The sequence below is a fragment of the Protopterus annectens genome, chromosome 3.part1, assembly GCF_019279795.1.
Source record: "Protopterus annectens isolate FY-2018-M chromosome 3.part1, PAN1.0, whole genome shotgun sequence".
Classification (NCBI taxonomy): Eukaryota; Metazoa; Chordata; order Ceratodontiformes; family Protopteridae; genus Protopterus; species Protopterus annectens.
Window position 1 is genome coordinate 1713991967 of NC_056732.1, and position 22280 is coordinate 1714014246.

At 36.8% G+C, this 22280-nt stretch overlaps 1 protein-coding gene across 1 annotated transcript in view; it reads right to left on the reverse strand.

The window, feature by feature from the left end:
* Positions 1-22280, reverse strand: part of LOC122797839 (vomeronasal type-2 receptor 116-like) — a gene marked incomplete at its 3' end in the record, with an annotated part of 154354 nt that overhangs the window by 118487 nt on the left and 13587 nt on the right. The window contains exons 2-3 of the mRNA XM_044066360.1: positions 19358-19380; positions 18252-18479 (exon numbers count right to left, since the gene is read on the reverse strand). Of these exons, the coding sequence (XP_043922295.1) occupies positions 18252-18479; positions 19358-19380 (251 nt within the window). The remainder of the gene's footprint in view (positions 1-18251; positions 18480-19357; positions 19381-22280) is intronic.

Below are 22280 nucleotides of genomic sequence, written 5' to 3' on the forward strand. Positions count from 1 at the left end.
TAACCAAAATATGGTACCAGAGTCCCCCTACAGCCATTCCAATATCCCATTACCTGGCTATTTCACCCCATTTACCATAAACACTAATGTGTGCATACTGCTTTACTTTTACAATGATTATTTGGATTTTATTTTTACATTTTATAGCACAAACACATAGTATTGCTTTATTTAGCAGCTATCTGTCTCACAATGAAAATAGACTCTGCATTAAAACCTTTGAGCTGTTTTCAAATCATAAGCCCCTTGCACACAAAACAAGAAACATACATGCGTTCTTTGATACACCTTACTGATTTTATTAAATTATATTCCTTATATAATACAGCACACTTGTTAGACTTAACTTAGAGCACATTTTAAATTTATTGTTTGAACATTTTTCCAGCAGGCAATGAAACAAAATGCATGAACCAATAATGACAAAGCTGCCCCATTCAGAACATTTCCATCATAAAAGTGTACTTCCACACACTAATATATATATATATATATATATATATATATATATATATATATACATATATATATATATATATATATATATATATATATATATATATATATATTGTTGTTGTTTTTCTTTCAGCTTTTCCCGGTTAGGGGTTGCCACAGTAGAACTCTGGTCCTCTGGTCTGCTAATGATTGGCAGTAGATTTTTATGGTGCCAAGGTGCCAGCTCGAAGCCCAACCTTCAACAAAGGCACGCCCATTCACACATGTCTTTCGAATGCTATTCGACCGCAGGGAGGACATGCAGATTCCACACAGAGGGTGCTTCAACCAAGAATTGAACAGGAGAACTTCTTGCTGTGAGGTGACAACGCTACCGCTGCACCACCGCAGCTTATATATATATATATGAAATTTAGAATGACAGTAGTGTAAGCCATAGGCATCTTGCACAGCTTCTTGCACTTTTTTCAATTTTTTTTTTTGGGGAGGGACCAGGGGCACATTTTAAACATTGCTTGTATAATTCTGCAAAGTTGCTAGAATAAAACATGTTACCACCATGCATTTCACTGCCAAGTCTTGAACCCAGAACTCTGTGCACTACACTCAGAGTAGCATACCACTATGCCAAATCAGCAATTTCCTGAAAGACGGGAGGACAAACTTAAATGGCTATTATTTAGTGAATTCACTCAGTTCTCACTTCTCTTCATAGCTTTCAACCTCTTAGCAGAAAAACCTGGACAAAGCCAATAATGTGGGGAATATAGAATTCATTTATCACCTCTCTTCATAGCTCTCAACGTCTTAGCACAAAAAACCTGAACAAAGCAAATAGCGGAAAACAGCTCCAAAACAAAGGACAAATTTCAAATACTTATCTTATAAACTTAGAAAAATGCTAGAATAAAAAGTTTTGTGTTACCACTTATTTTATGAAGAATATGAAGTCTGAAATTCAAATGCCTGTCATTATTTAGTGAATTCACTCACAGATTTAATGAGGAACAGAATACATTCACAAGTGGTGGCTAGGGACTTTAAGCTATTTTTACCTGTACCTAAGGTACAGGGTTTGAGCCTGGGAGTACCTCTAGCCACCAGGTGTATTCAGTGGGGGGCATTTTCTCACACACACACACACACACACACACACACACACACACACACACACACACACACACACTCTGTTAAACAAGCACTGAAAAGCTCCGTTAAACAAGCACAGAAAAGCTCCGTTAAACAAGCAAAACTCTGCCTGGGCATCAGCTTAAATAAGCAGGGAAAGCAGCTGAAACTAGCAAAGCTTACACACACTGAAAAGCTCTGTTAAACAAGCAAAGCACCTGGAACTAGCAAAAAGCTCCGTTAAACAAGCAACGCACCTGAAACTAGCAAAAAGCTCTGTTAAATAAGCAACACACTTTTTGAAACTCTGCATTCCATTCTGAATCAGCAGGGAAGGCAGCTGAAAGCACTTACCTTTGTAGTATGACTGAAACTCTGCATTCTGTTCTGGGCATCAGCTTAAACAAGCAGGGAAGGCAGCTGAAACTCTGCATTCCATTCCGTTGCAGGGAAGGCAGACAAAATTCACTCCATCAGCTCAAGCAAGGAAAAGTCAAGCTATAGACACTCTGTTTCCTCTCATTCAGCTCTGAAAGCTAGACTTCAGCCTAAATAAAATAAGCTCTCCTGTTCAGCTGAAACTGTGAATGAAATAAAACTCAAACCTCCCCCGTTCAGCTTACAGACTGCAGAGCTTTCATTTCCTTTCCATTCAAACAGATGTGAGCCCTTGAGCTCAATTCCAACAGGCTGGTAGAGCTGACGTCATTGCGCATATGATGACATCAGCTCAAAAAATGCGAAAAAAAAAAAAAAAAAAATTTTAAAAAGTAGCTGGAAAAAATTGGAAATGAAGGGGTGCCACTCGGGAATCGTGGCATCCCATTATTTGGACCCCAAAACTCGGAAAAAAATGAGTAGTTCTGGACGATTGGGAGGTATGGTTATGACCAAATGATATTTCCTTGATATATACTTATTTCTGAGTAGTAATGGACACTATGAAGAGGGAGAAAATGAGATAAGGAGTGGACAGTGTGTTGAAAGAGTTAATTGATATCTTGTCAGTCGGGTTTGGCACAGAAGCAATCCCAGTTCTTGGATAGATGTTCAAATAGTATTTGTTTAAAACTGGTAGATTCAGGTGTGCTTTGGAGGGTGTGGGGTAGAGAGTTCCATAATTTGGTGATTTGATTTTAGAGTAGGGCTTCACAGTGAGTGTTGTTAGCTTTGTTTACTGTGAGAAAGTTTCTGTCTGCAGATCTTAGACTTCGTAGACATGAGTAGGGAACGACAAGTTCCTTGAGGGATGGGCAGCTGTCAGGATGGAAGATGATACTGTGTGTGAATTTAAGTTGATAGAGATTAGGAAGGTTAGGTAGCTCGAGCCAGTTTAATTTATGTAGAGCAATACAATAGTGGGTTTGGTGGGTAAGGTTGGCTGCAAAACAGGCTATTTTGTTGTAGCAAGTTTCCAGTTTGGTTAAGTATGATTTTTTTTTAAGTTGGTAAAGAGGGGGAAGCATATAGGAGTGTAGAGAGGAGGAATGTTCTGGATATGGTTAGTCTAGTATTGTCAGTGAGGAATGGCTTGCTTCTGTACAGTGAGCCAAGTTTGTTGTGAACTTTCTTAATTGTGGTGGCTATGTGTTGGTCAAATCTGAGTTTGTCAATTGTCACTCCAAGGAGTTTTGTATGCTCAACTGGTTGGATGACTGTGTTGTTTGCTGAGAGAATAGTGAAAGGAGGAGTGGTCAGTGATTGTTTGTTACTGGTAAATAGCATTAACTGTGTCTTTTTGGGGTTGAAGATTAGTTGTGATTTACTTAGATATGTTTCTATATTATTAAAAGCTTGTTGGGCTACTATTTGGAGGTCTGGTAAGGTATCTGCTGAGCAGATTAAAGTTGAATCGTCTGCATACTGAACTACTTTAGCATGTGTTGTGGATGAGGCTAGATCATTGGAGAAGATGGTGAAAAGAAGAAGTCCTAGTATGGACCCTTGAGGGACTCTTCCTGAGACAGGCAGAAGTGGTGAGAGTTCGGATTTCCATCGTACTGCTTGTTGTCTGTCAGAAAGATAGTTTAGGAACCAGGAGAGGGAAGTCGTTGATAGGTTTAGTGAGACAAGAGTACTAAGGAGTTTCTGAAGGGAGACAGTGTCAAATGCTTTTGACATGTCTAGGAAGATTGATGCTACTTGCTGGTTTGAATTTCTCAGCTGGTTGATGGTGCTAGAGAAATTAATTAGGGCTGTGGTGGTGCTATGTTTTGGTATGAAACCATGATGGGAGTGAGAGATAAGGTTGTGAGATAACAGGTATTGTAGTAATTGAGTGTGGATACATTTTTCCAGAATTTTGACATGGAGAAAGGATGGCTATGGGTCTGTAATTGTTTAATTCTGTTGATGTTCCTCCTTTATGCAGAGGGGTGATGCAGGAAATTTTCCATAATGTTGGGACATATTGTTCTGCTATAGACCTATTTACCAGAATGGAGATAGGCAGAGCTATGGCATCAGCTGACAGTTTGAGGTACTCATTGGGGAGTTGGTCAGCTGCTAAGGAAGAAGGTTTCAGTTTTTTCAGCATTGTTCTTATGGTGTTAGTTGGGACAGGTTTGAGGTCAAAACAGTTGTTGTTAATGTCCACATTAGGTGGAAGAGACAGAGGGGTGGAATTGTTCCCTGTAACTAAGGAGAGGATGGTGTTTATAAAGTAGGTGTTGATTTGTGAGGCAATACTCACAATTTGGTTATTGGTTGTTGGCTCTAGAGTTGTAGCTTTACCTGGGTGGAGGAGTGAGTTAATTGCTTGCCAGAACTTTTTGGGATTGTTTTCATATTTGTTTTGCATAGTTGTATATGTTTTTTGTCTAGTTTGAGTTGGGTTTTTTTTTGTTTGCTTGCGGAGCTGCTGTTATGCTAGCAGAATTTTATTGTCTTTTGTTTTTTGGTTTTGATACCAGGTTTTGTCCCTTAGTTTTTGAAGTTTAATGGTTTCTTTTGATATCCAGGGCAATCTCTTATTTTTAACACGGCATGTACGAGTTGGTGCTAAGCTATTTAGAATAACTAGAAATGTGTTATTGAAATATGTTATGGCCTAGTCAAGTTGGAGATGATGGAGTGGTGTCCAGTTGCATTTATTGAGCATGTCTATGAATACTTCATTGGAGACGTTTTTGGCATTTTGTACAACTTTGTAAACTATGGTTCTGTGTGAGTAGAGCTGATGACGGATTAAGTAGGTAGGTCTATGGTCACTTAAATTATTTGGAAGACATCCAGAGAGATAATTGTGGGTGGTACTGTTGATAAGGGACCAGTCTAAGATAGATTCCCTTTTGCTATGTTTATCTATTTGTGTGGGATACTGGATTGTTTGGGAGAAAGCATGTAGATTTATGAAGGTAGAGGGGTTATCACCAGTGCAAGTGTTCCAGTCTAAGTTGACATCACCTGTAATAATGGTTTCATGGGTGTAGGTGGATGCTGTCCAGGCTATGCGTTCCTCAATGGCAGTGGAAGTATTCTTGGGAAGTATGTAATTGGCTATTATGGTAATATTTTTCTTTGAATTGATTCTGAGCCATGTTACTAGAACTTCAAAGGATATTTGATGGGTAGGTAGTCTTTGCTTAGATTATCTTTGTAGAACATTGCAACCCCGCCACCCTTCTTCCTGATCGTGTCTAACCTGTGTACACTATAACTTTGTGGGAGTATGTCTGGGTCTCTTATATGGGGTTTTAGCCAAGTTTCTGTTGCTATAAGAATGTCTGGTGAGTATTGTGCAATGACTGCATGAAAATATCCTCAGGAATGTCCTGAGTGGACAGTGTCTTAGGGCCATACGATTACACACTGATGAGACCTTGTTAAAACATGCTCTGAAGGAGTTTAAGATGGACTCTTTAAGATGTGGGTACAGAGATAGATGCCTGTATACAGAGAGCTAGATCAGAAAGAAGTGTAACTAGAGCATATTTCTCTGATTTTACTGCTCCTGGAATAACATCTGTTCCTGTAGCTGAGCATAATAATATAATTACTAGATGTGTCCTCACATATTCTAGTGACGTTAATATAATCACAGATATTCTTAAAAAGAACTGGCATATTATACGGAGCTGTCCTGACCTTGCTGACATAGCAGATAGTGGACCGCAGTTCAGTTTTCGTAATGGCATTTCTCTGAAAAGACAACTCTTCTATAGAAATAATAGACTATGTTGACCTGTTTAATTCTTCATGTTCTGGCACTTTTCCATGTAAGAATGGCAGAGCATGCCATTATAAATATTCTGGCCATACTTTTGAGCAACCGATATTGAAGCATACCATAGTTTTTTCTTTCTATGCTGACTGTAGAACAGTCAGTGTGATTTACTATGCATTTTGCCAGGAATGTTTTGCCTTCTACATTGGTAAAACAAATCTGTGTTTCAAAGATAGGATTCACTTAGGTGAGATCAGGAATGTGAGAGCCACTAATGCACTTGTTGTACATGTGCAGAAGTCAGGGACACAGCATACGTTTAAGTTTTTTTTTTGTTTTGGATACTGTTAAGTTAGGTGTAAGGGGGAAATGTTAAGAACATCACTGAAGCTAGAGAACAAAGTTGGATACTTGAGTTACGATCCTTTAAACCACCAAGTCTAAATGATTCCATGTCCCTGAAACCTGTCTTTAAAATGTGCCCCCTCTTACACTGATTTGCTTCAGGGTTTAGAAAACATGTATATGTATTTTTTAATTATATTTTTTATTATTTATTTTTTATTATTATTATATAGTTTATGTAAGAAAGTTTAATAGTTTTACAGTAGTATTTTGAGTGCTTTCGTCAATTTTTAACCATGACTTCTTCAGAATAAAATCAAGTTACACACTGAGTCTTATATAACCAGTGCAATAAATCAATTAAAAAAAACTGTAAAAAGTACATCCACTTTTAAAGGTACAAGCTCCCTTAATGCATTTGACTAGCAAGTCATGTAAATTTTGACCATAAGTGTTATATCTCTTTATAACTATATTTACATAACCAAGAACAGATAAAATCAATAACATTCTTGTCATGGTTGTAAAAAACATGGAATATTTAAATGCAGAAGTCTGCTTTTAATTTTAAAAAACTGCTAAGTGAAACCATATCATTAAGCCCTGGGCTAGTGGTGGCATTGACCCTCAATTGCCATAATAGTTCTTTATACTCCAGTAAATGGTCAATAGGGCCACCCCTTTCATCTATGATGATCTGTTCAAGAACTATAAACTTGAAATAGTGACCTGGGTGAAGGTTGATATGTTTGGCTAATGCATTTGTAATGTTACATTTATCTATATCATAAATATGTTGATAAATGCGGGTTCTAAAAGCATTTTTGTTTTTTCCAATATAGAAGCACATATAAATCTGACAAATGCTGGCATAAATGACTTTTTTACTACCACAATTGTATTTCTGAAATAATCTAACCCATCCATAACCTTTGAGTAAAACCCTGTCTCCCTCTAATATGTGCTTACACTGTGTGCACTGCCCACATTTAGTCATTTTTCCCAGTCTACCGGTGGTACTACTAAGTGGATTTCTTTCAAGGATATTCTTGTTGCTGGTGTCCTTTCTGGTTTGGTGGCTTCTCTTGCCCCTGATAAGCCATTTCAATTATAATGTCACTGGTATTTTTCATTGTTACCTTTATAATGATTTTGTAACTGTCTCCTGCTGTTTACTGTGATTGGCTATTTGATTAATTAGTTTAATGGCCCTGTATAAAAGATGTGAAGTTTTTTTTTCATTTCTGATGAAGTTCTGTAATAAAAATGGACAAAAGTGCTAAATAGTTTGCAAGAGTATATTCTTTAATAGTGTGGTCTACAGTCCTCAGGCATGGCTTAGCAGCATTTTATGTCTTAGAGTTTATAGGCTGCTGTGCTATCTAGTTTTGGAGGGGCTTGACATTTTGACAGGTTATTGATTAATAATAGCTAGTTTGCCTTAGAATAGTTCCTAACTTTACAGGGTTTGTTGGAGTTGCAGAACTGATTTTTAATTCAAAGGAGACAACTTTGTGATCTGACTTTAATAGACAGGACACTACACTGGGGGAGGTGGGTACAGTTTTCTCCCATATTTGTGAGGACCAGGTCCAAGTGGGCATGTGCATTATCTGGTCGAGGGTGCCTGTATTTACAAAGTCCAGGAATCTCTAGGCTTGTAGGTTTGGGATCTTATAGGATTCCCAGTCTAGAGAGGGGTAATTAAAGGCACCTATGAATATGGTACTGGATTGAATGGCGAAAGTCTCCAGGAGGTCTAAGTATGAGCTATGGGTTTCATGGGCCATATGATATACGATACAATATGATATGATATTATATTATATGATATATACCTCTGTCTCTAATGCAAACAGGTAACCTGTAAATGATTCATCTCCCAGGCCCATGCTTACACTTATCAAGTGAATCAAAAATTATCAAAGATTTAGGATGCATGACTAGGCTTAAAAAGGCTCTTGTGGTCATTAATATAGTAAACACCTGTGACCCTATATGATATCATATGGGAATCAACTACTTCTAAAATGTTTTTTTCAGTTGCTAGGTTGCAACATTTGCCTTATGGGTTTTAGAGGCTACCTTAGAATATCTCCACTTCTTCATAAGGTGATTGCTTATGTTTAATTTACTGTGATCAATACGCTCTCAGCAGGAAGTCTGTGTAATATATAATGTATATGAGTTTCTTGCTCTGTTGAGTTGAAGTTCCTATTCTTGATCTGTTGAGTGTATGCTGTCTTGATGTGTAGATGATCCTTTTTCAGGGGTAGTCTCAGAGCCTCTCAAAATTAGTAGTAGGTATATGTGTGTGTGTGTGTGTGTGTGTGTGTGTGTGTGTGTGTGTGTGTGTGTGTGTGTGTGTGTGTGTGTGCGCGCGCGTGCGCGCGCTTGCATGTGGTGTGTGAGTGTGGGGTGTATGTGCATGGTAGAGTAGCTGCTGAGAAGTTAGACTCTAATTACATCTCTCACAGATATTTAACCCATTAACAGATGGTTATGAGTAAATGCAAAACTGCATAGTTGACCCACCATTGCAGGTGCTAAGTTTACTCCATTTTAGTGTATCTCTTTTTTTTTCATTTTAAAATTGCCATGAAGCTGGCTTTAAAATACAAAAATACTTTTTTTTTTCTGTTTGTTCAGCCTTACCATTCAAAAAGTTATCATTTTAGTGAGGGTTCTGTGAGCTTTTTTGGACCTGCTCCCAACAGCAGTATGGATAAACAATTTTAGGTGTATATCCATGTTTTAGAGCAATGCGTATAGACTGAGATGCAAGCAGTAGGAAAGGAACTTTGATTAGCAGTCAACTTTGTTTAAGGGGCATCACTGATAATAGAGTGAATATACAGCATGATACTGTTAGTATACACAGACAATAATGTACTGAAGAAACAAAACATCAAACTTTGGATATTTATTGGGATTTGGTGGTGGAACCTATCCTTTGGTCTGAAAAGTAAATGGCCCATTTTAGGCTTTGCCTTCCTCCATCTTAGTATCTGGTCATTATACTGGTTAAATGGATAGATCTGAAAGAGTAGATTGAGTTACTCTTTCTCTCCTGTTCTTGGCCAGTTATTAGTGAGGGTCACTGTGGATGGTGGGGATGACTTGGCTGCAGCATATAATGATGCAGTTGTCAGTACTCTGGACCAGGTTGCTTCATTAAGTGTAAGCTGAAAGCTAATGATTTAATGTGAGCCATGATTTGACCAGGAGCTGCAGTCAATGTGTATTTTAGGGTGGAAGCTGGAGCAATGATGGTATAGGGCATGCTTTTTCTGACAAAAAAACTAGTTCTGGAGAGGCGTTGGGATTTGTACCCATCAAGGAGCTCTTGATAAATGATGATTTTTACACACAATGAGATCTCTGTCACATTAAACTATCCGGCTGTACTTTTCCTGGGTTATTGGCAGACTGTGCTGCTCAGCTGGTATGATCACCTAAATATTGATTATAAGAAAGCAGACTGGCTTTTACAAACAATATTTTTGAGATAAGGCACTCCTTTCCTCAAGGGGCACCCATATAGCACGATCAGCTGCCATGAATGTGTAACCTGCACTTTTACTGGGTAAGTTTGAATATGTTTACTATGACTAGCTCATAGATACTGTTTCAACTGTATTTCTAATCAGTTTTGTTTTATATCCTGACCCTATAACACTTATTAGAATTCAGTTCAAATCACTACAGCCAGTTAGACCAACCTTCTTATGAACCAAGATGATTTCTTCCTCCTTGAAGGAAGCTTTTATCACTAATATTCTCACAAAAAAATCACCATTGCATAAAACATTATTGCCCTGTCTTTACTTTATGGTTTATTGGAAAGGTTACTAAGATAGGGTTGCCACATTTTAAGTGGACCAAAGTGGGGCATGGGGTGTGGCCAACATGGCATTGGCCACACCCTCTGCCATGACTTCATCACAGGTGTGGTGAAGGAGATGCTGTTATGGGTACAAGTACAACAGCTGGCTGGCTGCTGGAATGGCTATCTAGCTGGTTGGCTGATGGAGTGGCTAGCTAGCTGGCTGGCTGTTGGAGTGGCTAGCTAACTGGCTGACTGGCTGTTGGAGTGGCTAGCTAGCTGGCTGACTAGCTGGCTGTTGGAGTGGCTAGCTGGATTGCTGGCTGCTGGAGTGGCTATCTGGCTGGTCACTGGAGTGGCTAGCTCGCTGGCTGCTGGAGTGTCTAGCTAGCTGGCTGGCTGTCTGGCCACTGCAGTGGCTAGCTAGCTGGATGACTGCAGCAGTGGCTAGCTGGTTAGTGGGAGTAGCAGCTGGATGGATGAATGGCTGGATGGCTGGACTAATGGCTGGATGAATGGATGGCTGGCTTGCTGGCTGGATGGCTGGATGGATGAATGGATGATTGGCTGGATGAATGGATGGCTGAGTTGATGGCTGGATGACTGGCTGGATTGCTGGCTGGGTGAATGTATGGCTGGATTGCTGGCTGGGTGGATGAATGGATGAATGGTTGGCTGGCTGAATGAAAGGATGGCTGGCTGGCTGGATGAATGGCTGGATGGCTAGATGACTCACTGGATTGCTGGCTGGATGAATGGATGGCTGGGTTGCTGGCTGGGTAGATGAATGGATGACTGGCTGTCTGGATGAATGGCTTGCTGGCTGGATGAAAGAATGGCTGGTTGGCTGGATGAAAGGATGGCTGGCTGTATGGATGGAAGTCTAGTCATGGGAAAAAAAAACAAATCTCAGCCTTTTTTTTCACGGCTGTAGAAGCACTAAAAACAAACTGCTCTACAGCTGCGATCTTTGCAGAGCTTTTCCTGTCCCAATCCCCACCCCCTTCATGATTTGCAGCCAATTGCTGCATGATTTAAAGCACCCAAGCCTAACAGGGAATAGTTCTGCCTGCAGGTCCAGGTTGGTGACGTAACTGAATTGCCGTGGCAAAGCCAGAATAATTGCAGCTTTTCCATGACAACTCAGTGTGATTGAAAAATGGGGCTTTTCAAGTCCCCCTACTTTCCACATTGGGCAACGGGATGAGGCAGCTCAACCAGTGAATGCCTGGCTGATAATGGGATGGGTGGCAACCTTATTATTAAGAAGGTAGTATACATGCAGCTTTGCTATAGTTTCTTTTATTTTTATTTATTTATTTTATTTTATTTTATTTATACTTTGTTGAGTCAGTTATTCTCACTAGGGCAATAGCTTCTTTTCAGTGAAGACCTGATATGGTGTTCATGATGACAAGATATGGTGTTTACACTAACAAGATAAAATCTGACCAGACCACTGGGGAACTTCCCCTACCTGTCATTGTTGCGAGTGAGACCCGTTTTGGAGGAGCACTTCCTATTTTCATTCCAGGCACAGAGGCAGCCTGAAGAAAAGGGAGGCAGATGGATAGAGGAGAAGCTGGAGAGTAGTGAAAGAACTGAAGGAAAACTCAAATATCGAAACTAGAGATTGTGTGCAAGATTCTGAGGAAATGTTTCAAATAAGCCTGTTTGATGGAGATGAGGCAACAAATGATGGGTGTATAATTAAAACCCCTCAGTTGCGAGGGTTATAGGATTATTTACTTCAAGAAATGGTGGTGCAGAGTGAGCCAGGAAATGAAGAAGATGTTTACTGTGGGGGGATTAAGGAGATAATACAAAAGGAGGGTGCACAGACAATCCTGGGGAACAGTGGTGAGGATGAAAAGAAAACATATGCAGAAAAAGTAAAAGAAAACAAACGTGGAGTAGCAGAAAAGGAGGCAGAAGAAAATGAAAAATGGAAGTACGTGGTAAGGATTCAAAGTAAAGAAGATAAAGAAAAGGACAGGTATGAAGTGTGGGGCAAATAAATGGATCCTTTCAGTGTAAAAGCACATAAGGTAAGAGCATGTATTCTTATTAACAAATAAACATTTTGTGACATATTTGAGACTGTTTGTTTTTTTCCATGGAAAATTTTCTTGGAGAATATGAGAAAAGAAAGACTGACCCATGAAATCTGTATGGGATAAAAGCATTTAACAGAGAAACAGAAAAGAAAATTCATGTACAATTTTGAACAGAGGTAGAAAGAGAGACTTTGGAAGGAAGTTTGAAAGCTTTACGTAAAGAAGTACTAAACATTGCAAAAGTCTATGACAAAAGAGATTTATGACCTGATGGCTGGGACTGTAATATTGTGTTTAACAGAGAAAAAATATACACAATATACATATACCAAGCATGATAAATGTAGAGGGGAATAAGGGTGTTCTAAAATACTGGGAGCAACTCAAAACATGTTTTTTTTGTGTGAAAACAAGGACATTTGATAAGTAACTGTGACAAAAAAGTTATAATTTGGGGTAAATGGGACATGATGCAAAAATGTGAATTGAAATGTTATTAATGTAACAAAATTGGACATTTATGGATGGACTATAAAAATGAAAATAAAATTAAGGAAAAAGAAAGATAAGAAAATCAACAAAGTGAAGTTATTTTAGAAGTAGTAGAAATAGAAGAAAATTAGATAAGAAAAATAATAGGACAGAAGAAGGATATGAAATAAGGGATGAAGAAGTCATAAATTGGGAGGTAGTAAAAGGGAAAAAAGAGTTATATTGGTAAAAGGGTAAAAGACAGAAAAAGAAAATGTAAAGGATAAATGCAAAAGAAAAACAAGGAAGTTTATAAAAAATACTACATATGCAAAGGATTAGGGTTTGGTATAATGGTTAAGGTGTTTGACTGACAGAGACAAGGTACAATGTTTGATTTTCACATTTGGGGAAGAAATCGGCTAGGCTTAGAATGGCCTATTAAGCAAACTAGCCTAATAATTAGCTAAGAATTTCTAAAACTATGAATCTAAGGAAAAGTGAAAATTTTAATATGATTTCTGTAAATGTAAATAGTATTATGAATATAGTAAGACAAATAGGAATTTTGGAGTGGTGTAATACATGTGATGTAGATGTAATTATATTAGAACACACAAGATTTTTAACAAATTAAGAAAGATTACAAATGGAGAAACTATGGGGAGGGAAAATAATCTGGAATTTGGGAAATGAAAGATGTTCTGAAATAGCCATATACTGTAGAAATACAGTAAAGATATTAGATGCAACTTTAGCAGGGAAGATCAACTTTTGTAGATTTAAAATGGAAAGAACAAGTAAATAGAATTATACCATTACATGTTTATACTAATTGTAAAGAAAGGGAAAACTTATTTCATCAGATTTAGACTATATAGGGATAAATACAAATATTATAATAACAGGAACCTGTCAGAGATTTGGAATGCATGGCTAGGCTTAAAAAGGCCCTTGTGGTCATTGGCCTAATGCACACCTATGAACCTAAGGAGACTTTAATTGTGTTTTAGGAAGCAAACATAAAAAGAAAGGTAATTATTTAAGTAAAATGTTAGAAGTTATAAGATGTGGCAACTTAAAATTTTGGACAACAATTCATGGACTTACAAAAGAGATATGTATAGAACTGAAATAAATTATTTTATAGTATCTGAATGATTAGTTATAGGAGAAAGGGAGGTAGTTAAAACAGGATTTTCTGATAATTTTGCAGTAAGGCTAGAGATAAAAGAAAACAAGAAATATTTAAAATAGGAAAAAGAATAAAAGGGTAAATGAGAAAGCATGGATGGAACAAGGGACAAGATTAGTAATACAGTTATGGAATTATCATATTATGCTGAGAATATTTTACAAAAATTGTTCTGAATGGTAGATGATACTTAAAGAAATATATAAAAATGTTTTAGTGTGGAAATATGATGTGAGAAAAGTAGAGAAATAAAAATATAAAAGAACATATAACAATCCATTGGAATATTTAGAATGCAATGATAGAAAACACTTTGACAAAGAAAAAGAATTATATAAAATAAATGATAAAAAAGTACAAGAATTGTTATATAAGCAAATATATCTTTTAGAAGTAAAAAGAGAAGTATTGAGTTACTTAGGAAGATTAGTAAAGGCAAATGGTAGTATAATGAGAGAAACAAAAAATGTAACAGAAGAAATAGAAAGAACTCAGGAAAGATTATGACTAGTGTTATACAATATGTATAAAATGTTGAAAGAAAAAAGAAGGTTTTAAAAAAACATGGGATGTAAAAATGTTAACAGAAAAAAGGAATAAAATGTTGGAAAAGAGATTTATTTACACGAGTTATATAAAGTATTAGGTCAAGTAAATATAGATTAACCTGCAGGACCAGTTGGGATATGGTATAAAATGCATAAAAATGTAAGGGATTGGCAAAAAATGTTTTTAAAGATTTTGAATGAATGGTTAAATGAAAACTGTATGCATAAAGAATTATGTAGAGAAATATTTAAATTCATATGGAGGAAGGAGGGTAGAAGACAATCAAAAACAATGGAGCCTGATAGTATTAAATAATAATGACTATAAGATCTTTATAAAAATAATACAAAAGAGATTTGAAACTAAAATGGAAAATATTATAGAAGGTATCATATATAGTATAAATGGGAAGAGCTGTCAAGAATAATTAATGACAGTGAAATTGTGGATGATATTATGAACAGAAAAGAATAAGTGAAACCATGATAAGAGACCTTAATAACACATTTCACACACTTGGACATGGAACCTTATGGGTAATGATGAAAGAATATAATATAAGTGAGAAAGTCAGGAAATTATGTATATCAGTGTATAGAAATAATAACATAAAAATACTTGTAAATGGCTGACTAAGCCAAGAGAATACATATGAAGAGTGGTGTAAGACAGGGATACCGAAAGAGTTATAAATGTGATAGTATGTGAAATAAATTACAAAATGAAGGAGGCAAGATATATAACAGCTGAAGTTAACATATGCAGTGACATTATAATAATTGCAAACAACTAAAGTAGGATAGACGAAGTAATAATTTGAACAAATTAGTGTCTATGGATAATAGGGATGGGTACAAATAAACAGAAAAGTAAATGTTTTAGTGATGTAGTAAATATATATCTTACAATGAATGAAACTTCTGTGTTAGATATAAAATTTGAGAATAAAGATGTAAGTAGAATTCAATGGAAAAAACAACAGAAGAAATTAAACAAACCTGCCTTTCTTTGGGAACATATAAACTATCATTCTGAAAAATGTTTATTTGATAAATTCAGTAATGATGGGGAAATAGCATACTTATCAAGTGTGTTAACATTGACAACAGTATTTCAAAAAGAATTATTGCAGATATTTTTTCATTTATATGGGTTTCTAGATTAAACCAAGTAAAAACAGGAGTTTTGTATGTAAACAAAGAAGGAGGAGGTTTCGGGTTAATTAACCCAATGATATATGCTACTTCATTAAATTTGTACACAGTCTTAAAGTATAAATGAAAAAGATACAAGAGTAGTAGTGAAATTGTATAAATATAAGTATGATAAAGTTTGGGGTATGGTAAAAAGAGTAAAAAAGAAAAGTGTATAAATGAGAAAATAAAATATTACCAAGAAAAATATTTTTGCGAAAAATAAAAATTGATGATATAGAAAAGATAAAAAGTATGGTATATGAATGTAATGATAACACATTACTATGTAAAACCATGGGGAAACCTAAAAGATGAAAAAAAAAATAAAGCTATATAAATAAGAAGCAAATGTTGTAATCAGAAAGTAGAATATCAAGTTTTTTTTGGTGGAGACTGGTAATAGATAAATTGCCAATAAAAGGAAATATGCCATACAAAAAGAAAAGTGATGCTTATGTTGTTAGAAAGAAGAAACTATGTAAAGTGTTTTTGAAATGTAAAAGATTTAAAAAGTTATAGTTAAAACTATGTAAAGAATGTTTTTTGAAGATATAAACAAGGTGGATAAAATAAACATTGATTTGATAAATATAGATATACAAGAATAGAAGTAAAGAATATGTTAAAAGGATAGACAAAAAGTTATTTTATGTTATATGGGTTATATGGAATGAAAGAATAAATGAAATTGTGTTTCATGGCAAATGGATTTTAGCAACAATATTAAGTAAATTCAGATGGGTTATGGAAAAAGGAGGGGGGGAGTTGGACAGGGATAAAAATTTAGTATGATTGTGCAAACATTATTATTTTACATTTGTTTACCGGGAAAGTCCAGCTGGACATGTGTCCTTTTTCAGTGGTGGCCCTGGGAGAAAAGCTCCAGTATAATGCCATAACATAAAATGTAAAAAAACATAACAATGTAACTTGAAACTTATAGAGTACATCAAAAATGTAGGACATTAAGATAATACATAATATAGAACATTAATACATTGAAATAGTGGGAACAAAAGCAGCAGTAAATTAAACGCCATGTGAAACTGTAGTTATGAGCAATGTACAAAGCTTACATAGTGAAAACAATTCAAATAAAGAAACCAGGATGAAAGGTTGAGGTGTCCCAGATAATGTTTTACAGGGAGAAATAGAGTTCATTTTTTCTGAAGTGATGTAGTATAGTGGAGGATGATGGGTTAGAAGGGGGATTAAGGAGCAGGGGAAATGAGGGAGGGGCTTACCCCGAAGAGTTACAAGAGCAGAGCCAGGAATACAAACATATTTGTATATATATATATATATATATATATATATATATATATATATACTTGTAAATATATAAATATTTTGTAAACAAGAGTTACTTTTGTGTATAAAGAACCCCTACTCTTTTTGATAAGTGCCTCAGAGTATTTTACATCTCCTGAACTAGCAACACCTAGAGCATATGGGGCCTTGGTTTAACATCTCATCTGAAAGATGGATTTTGTGAACTCGTCAGAGATTTTTATACAAGTTTTAGAATTTTTACATTTTAACCTGGTTGAGCTTGATTTTATTCGTAGTTCCCCGTTTTACTCTACTTCTAACAACATTGCATTTGGTTTCATTTCTTTTTTTATGCTTTCTGTTGTTCTCATTGTACATTGTAAAAATAGGTGGAGGGGTGCAACAAAAAATGATCTGTTCCACAAGCAGTCCTGTTATCTGAGCATACTGATCTGCTCATTTCTGAAGATGTTCTCATTTCTATTACATAAGGACATGCAGGAAGGTTCGCATGCTTTGTAAGACAAGCATTATTTCAGTAATCATTTGAACTGTCAGGGCCTCCTAGAGAGACTCCCAAAATACAGAGACTGAATGGCCAAAAGACTGGACCTACATATACTGTGTCCAAGATACCATTTCATAGGATCATAGGAAGTTACTAGGCTATTGGCCCTGAGGCCCTTATAAGCCATTTCTTGGAATATTCCCTTTTCTATGAAGTATGGTAATCTTGGAGTTTGTATGTATAAGTTTGGGAGTGTGGGGGACTTGGTCTCCACATGGGGGTGTAGAGGGGCTTGCCTCCCTGCAAAAATAAGTTTTAAGGAAAAGAGCGATTTTCAATTTGCTCTTCTTTGAGTTTTTGGTCTTTTTTTTTTGGCTTTTTTTTTTTTGCACTCAGCATTTCAAGTGCCAACATTTCAATAGGGAACCCATGTTTCAGTTTACGTTGTCTTGGAAGCTAAAAACAATTGATGTTAGTGAGGGGGACACTAAACAAATAATGTTACCATCTGCACAATAAATAACCTAAAACTCATTTTACAAGGGAACTGATATAAATAAAGCTGAAGAGGACTAATGAAGAATTAGAGCACTAATATTATTTCTATCCTTACAGAAGATAAAATTATCTATGGCAAAGCCTCTGGCTCCAATAGCTATCTAACACAGCCACATTGTGCTGTAGAAGGATGTGTATGAGTTTCATTTGACAGAAGGCAGAGTGTACAAGACTGAAGTTTGTTATTAAATATTTAGACACGCTGTAGGTCGATTGGATACTCTAAATTGGCCCTAGGCATGAGTGCATGCATGTGTGTACCTTCCGTGGAAGGCTGGGCGCCGGGCTGGCAACTTGGCACCGTAAAACTTCACTGCCAATCACGAGTGGACAGGTGATCCGCTGTGGCAACCCCTAACCGGGAAAAGCTGAAAGAAGAAGAAGAAGATGGATTCAAAACCTCACTATACTTTTTGTCTAAATAGCCTAGTCATTGAGATATCTGAAGAGAAAGAAAACACATATTAAGTAAGCAGAGAACTTAAAGCCGATAATCTTTACAACACATACTTATCATGGTCTAACCTGAGTGTATCGTTCATTCCACAATATTCTGCTGATGTTGATCTTGATATCCTCACCTCTGGATACTCTTGGATCAATTTTGCCAACTTTTTCAAACTTGTAACTTTCATCTGGAAAGACCTGCACATTAGTGATGTCATAAAAAGTGACTGCATCACCATTTTCATCAAAATAGATGTCTCCTCCTGTGTTTGTTAGGAAATGTGCATTTCTCACATAATGCAGCACCTAAAATTTTGAAGGAAGAAATAGTAAAATTACAGTCTTGCTCATTGATCCAACTATTGTGAAATGAAAGTTACAGAAGACATTAGAGCACAAGTGGTAGGACAGGAGAATAACAATCTTAAACATGTACATTCTGATGTGTATAAGATGTTGGCCTGTTCGATTCTCAGCTAGAGCATCTTCTGTGTGGGGACATGCATGAATGGGCGTACCTTTGTTGAAGGTTCTGCGTCAGGGCCGGCAACTTGGCATGTAAAAATCTACTGCCAATCATTAGCGGACCGGAGTTCTGCTGTAACGACCCCTAACTGGGAAAAGCCGAAAGACACAACAAAAATTTCTTATACACAATATATTGCAAGAAGACCCTAAACATCTCTTTGCTTACACTGTAATTAACCTGAGGAACTGCCCTCTGTTAACATAATGCAAGCAATGGACTTACTTATCTCATTTCGGTACAACCTACTATTATTGTCAAATCTTGGCTCAACTGCAATTATCAAAGAACCTCAGGGCCATATACACAGATTTAGAAATTCAAAAAACTAAAAAGTAGTGCATTAAGTAAGACAAAAGTCATAATGTTAAACAGTTCTTATGAGCATTAGCAAGAATATCTAAAAATTACTGTAAAAATATCCACATAGTTCTTCTCGTGTGACTTTACTATGCAGTTGTCATTTACATCATCTTTCTAGAATGCATACATAAACTGCTGGCTATAATTGGCTGTTGTTACAAGGTAGGTAGAAGGGCTTTATAAAGTAAATGTCAGTTGCCTGGGAACTGCGTTAGGCCACATACTGTATGTCTCTAGGTTTCTCTACGATTCCTCGGGACTACATAGCTCATGAGTAAAATGCAATATATTTTACCTCAAGAATATAACGGTTTGCATCTAAAGTGAGTAAAACAAGCATGCATAAACACATTAATAAAATAACCCCAAGACTGCTACTTGAACATAAGACAGCTGGTTAAATACAACACACGAGAAAGACACATTGACCTAACATGTTAAGCACATAAAGGGAATATTTCAGAATAGTAACATGGCATAAGTGTGAAACTGTAACTTAAAGTTGTAGAAGAACCAGCATCTAACCAAAGGTCTATTCTTTTCCTGTTAAATATACATGAAAAACTACAATGCTCAGCCTATCAGTAACTAAATCTCTCTATTTGTTTTCTCTTAATTTAGTGAAAACATGCAAAGTGAATAGTTATACTTAGTTAAGTATTATAACTCTAGAATTCAGTATTAAGCTATATCTTTTTCTGTAACCTGCATTTCCTAATTTTATAATGTTGTTTCCCATTTATACTTTGAGACTCTTTAACTGATTATTTCATCACAATCATCCTTCAATATTTCATAGCTTTTGTACATACATACATACACGCGCACACACACACACACACACACACACACACACACACACACACACACACACACACACACACACACACACACACACACACACAGACACATTCTGTCTCATGCACACACATATACATACACATTCACAGTATACTTTATATCCCATGATCTTCTCACTGAAAGCCTGATGCTATGCAAGGTCATATGTGCATCAAATCACCTTATACCATGGTGATTAGTGCAGTGTAAATGTTTACTAATATGCCTCTCTTTGCAGATGAGGATACCTTAATTGATTTCTGTGCTCAGTGTCAAGCTAAACCGGGCCAACTGCACAGAATAGAGCTGTAACACATTGTGTTATTGATGTGATTTAGAGTCAATTGCATTAAATGACTTCATTAATATGGCATTTGTACTATAAGCCCCATTGTCTGTGATAAAAGGAGTGGTAAACATTTTGCAAGTCCAAATTACAGCTAGCAACTCTAGGACATGGGACAATGTGAATATTTGGTTGTAGTGAAATACAGGACAACTGAAAGTAGGCAGGATTACCGGTAATGCACATTACACTGCAATGACTGCTTCAGGGTGCATGGCTGCCACACAGACATGACACAGTGGAACATTATGTGTTCTAACACTACTGGCAATGACATGGTTCTGACAGAATCTTAGGGGGATTCATACAGAAAGGATACAGGGATCCTTTATCAGGGATCAGGTAAGACGTCCTGCAGTTCTAGGGGGGAGTGTAATAAGCTGTGACACAAAGAACATGTGGGACAGCTTACAGTTTTGTTGGGGGATGGCCATCCAGGCAGAACACAAGGCATGAATAGGGTCAGCCATACTCCTGCTGTGTGACTATCTTTCCAATTTTGTGCACCCACACGGACAGCAGGGCAAGGCTAATGGTGATGCTGGGCTTGCAGTACAATGACTATACACTGTGATCTTGGAATTTGGGCAAGGGATGGTACATGGCTCACATGCTCACAGATGTCACACCATGGCACAGAGTCATACATTTTACCTCACAGCAGCACACAAGGCTGCGTCTTACACAAAAGTATTATGGCCTGTGAGGTTGTTGATTCTGGCTCGGTGTACCTGAAGGATTATGACACCAAAATATTGATAGTACCTGGACAAAATTTAACCTGCAAGTGACTGAGATGATGCTTCAGGTCCTTTGCACAATGTCAGCAGACTCCTGGACAGTCTTAAAGGCATCAATACCTTCAAAGACCAGGTGTGATAGGAGGCAGTGCAGGATATCAATGCAGTGGTTGGACAAAACTGGATATTTGTGCAGCTGCATCACAGGGTCACTGACATGATTCTGAAAATCAGGAACAATGTCCAGGATGTAGCTGGGGATAAACCAGCCAGTGGCTGCACCCACAAAACATTGGTAGCACGCATACTTAGAAGCAACTATTATCCCTCAAAAGTGATACTGAAGGAACACTAATTCTGGTGTTGAATTGGTCCTGAGAGGTGGCCTAGTCAGGACCTTAAAATGATGGGCTACAGTGAAATGGATCACCACAGCTCATCATGCAAAATGTATATATTTCTGAATGACATTGCCATGTTTCCTTTCTTTGGTTGCATGTGCATTCTCATTAGCATATTGATACTCCACTTGTCATTATGAGATCATTTGCATGCAATTCATGCCTTACTATTTTTCCTACTAAAGTGATCAAGCTATGTATCCCTGGAAAATCCCCTGCTTGTGCATTGATGCTCATGGGGCTATTTTGCTTAGTACCATGGGTTGTTCGCTTTTGCATACCCCTGCAGACTGAGCCAAAAATTATAACTTTAAGCCTTTTCACATAAATTCTATTCCTTGTGATATCAAACAATATTTAACTCTCCCATGATCCTTCATTTAGATTTTATGCTGCAGGCCATTCAGTGGAGAGCATTCCCAACCACTGGTGCAGGAGAATCAGGCAGAATATAGAGGCAGGGAACTGAAAATACGTTGAAATTATTTAATTATATGGGTATTAAGGAGAGTATCTGTTTCTCGCAGTAACAAATTTGTTTTTTAGATAGATACTAAGATTTTTTTTTTTGTTACAAAACAACAATTTCCCCAGCGCCCTTATGTTTTCTACCTGACCTAAGACTGTTGTAACACAAACAAGAAATCCCAGCATCAAGAATAGGCTATGCTGGTCCAATCCCAGAGATGTCCGGAATATCCTTGTATGTGGAGATGCATCTATGTAACAGACATGATTTTAGACTGTGTGGTAGAAAACATAATTTTAGAAAGATCTGCAAAAACATAAAACAAATGTTCAAAGGAATCTACAAGGTGTTGAGACAAAAGAAGAAAACTGGCTGCTTGCATGTACTTTAAAAGAGAAAGCATGGAGTTTGTCTAATCAGAC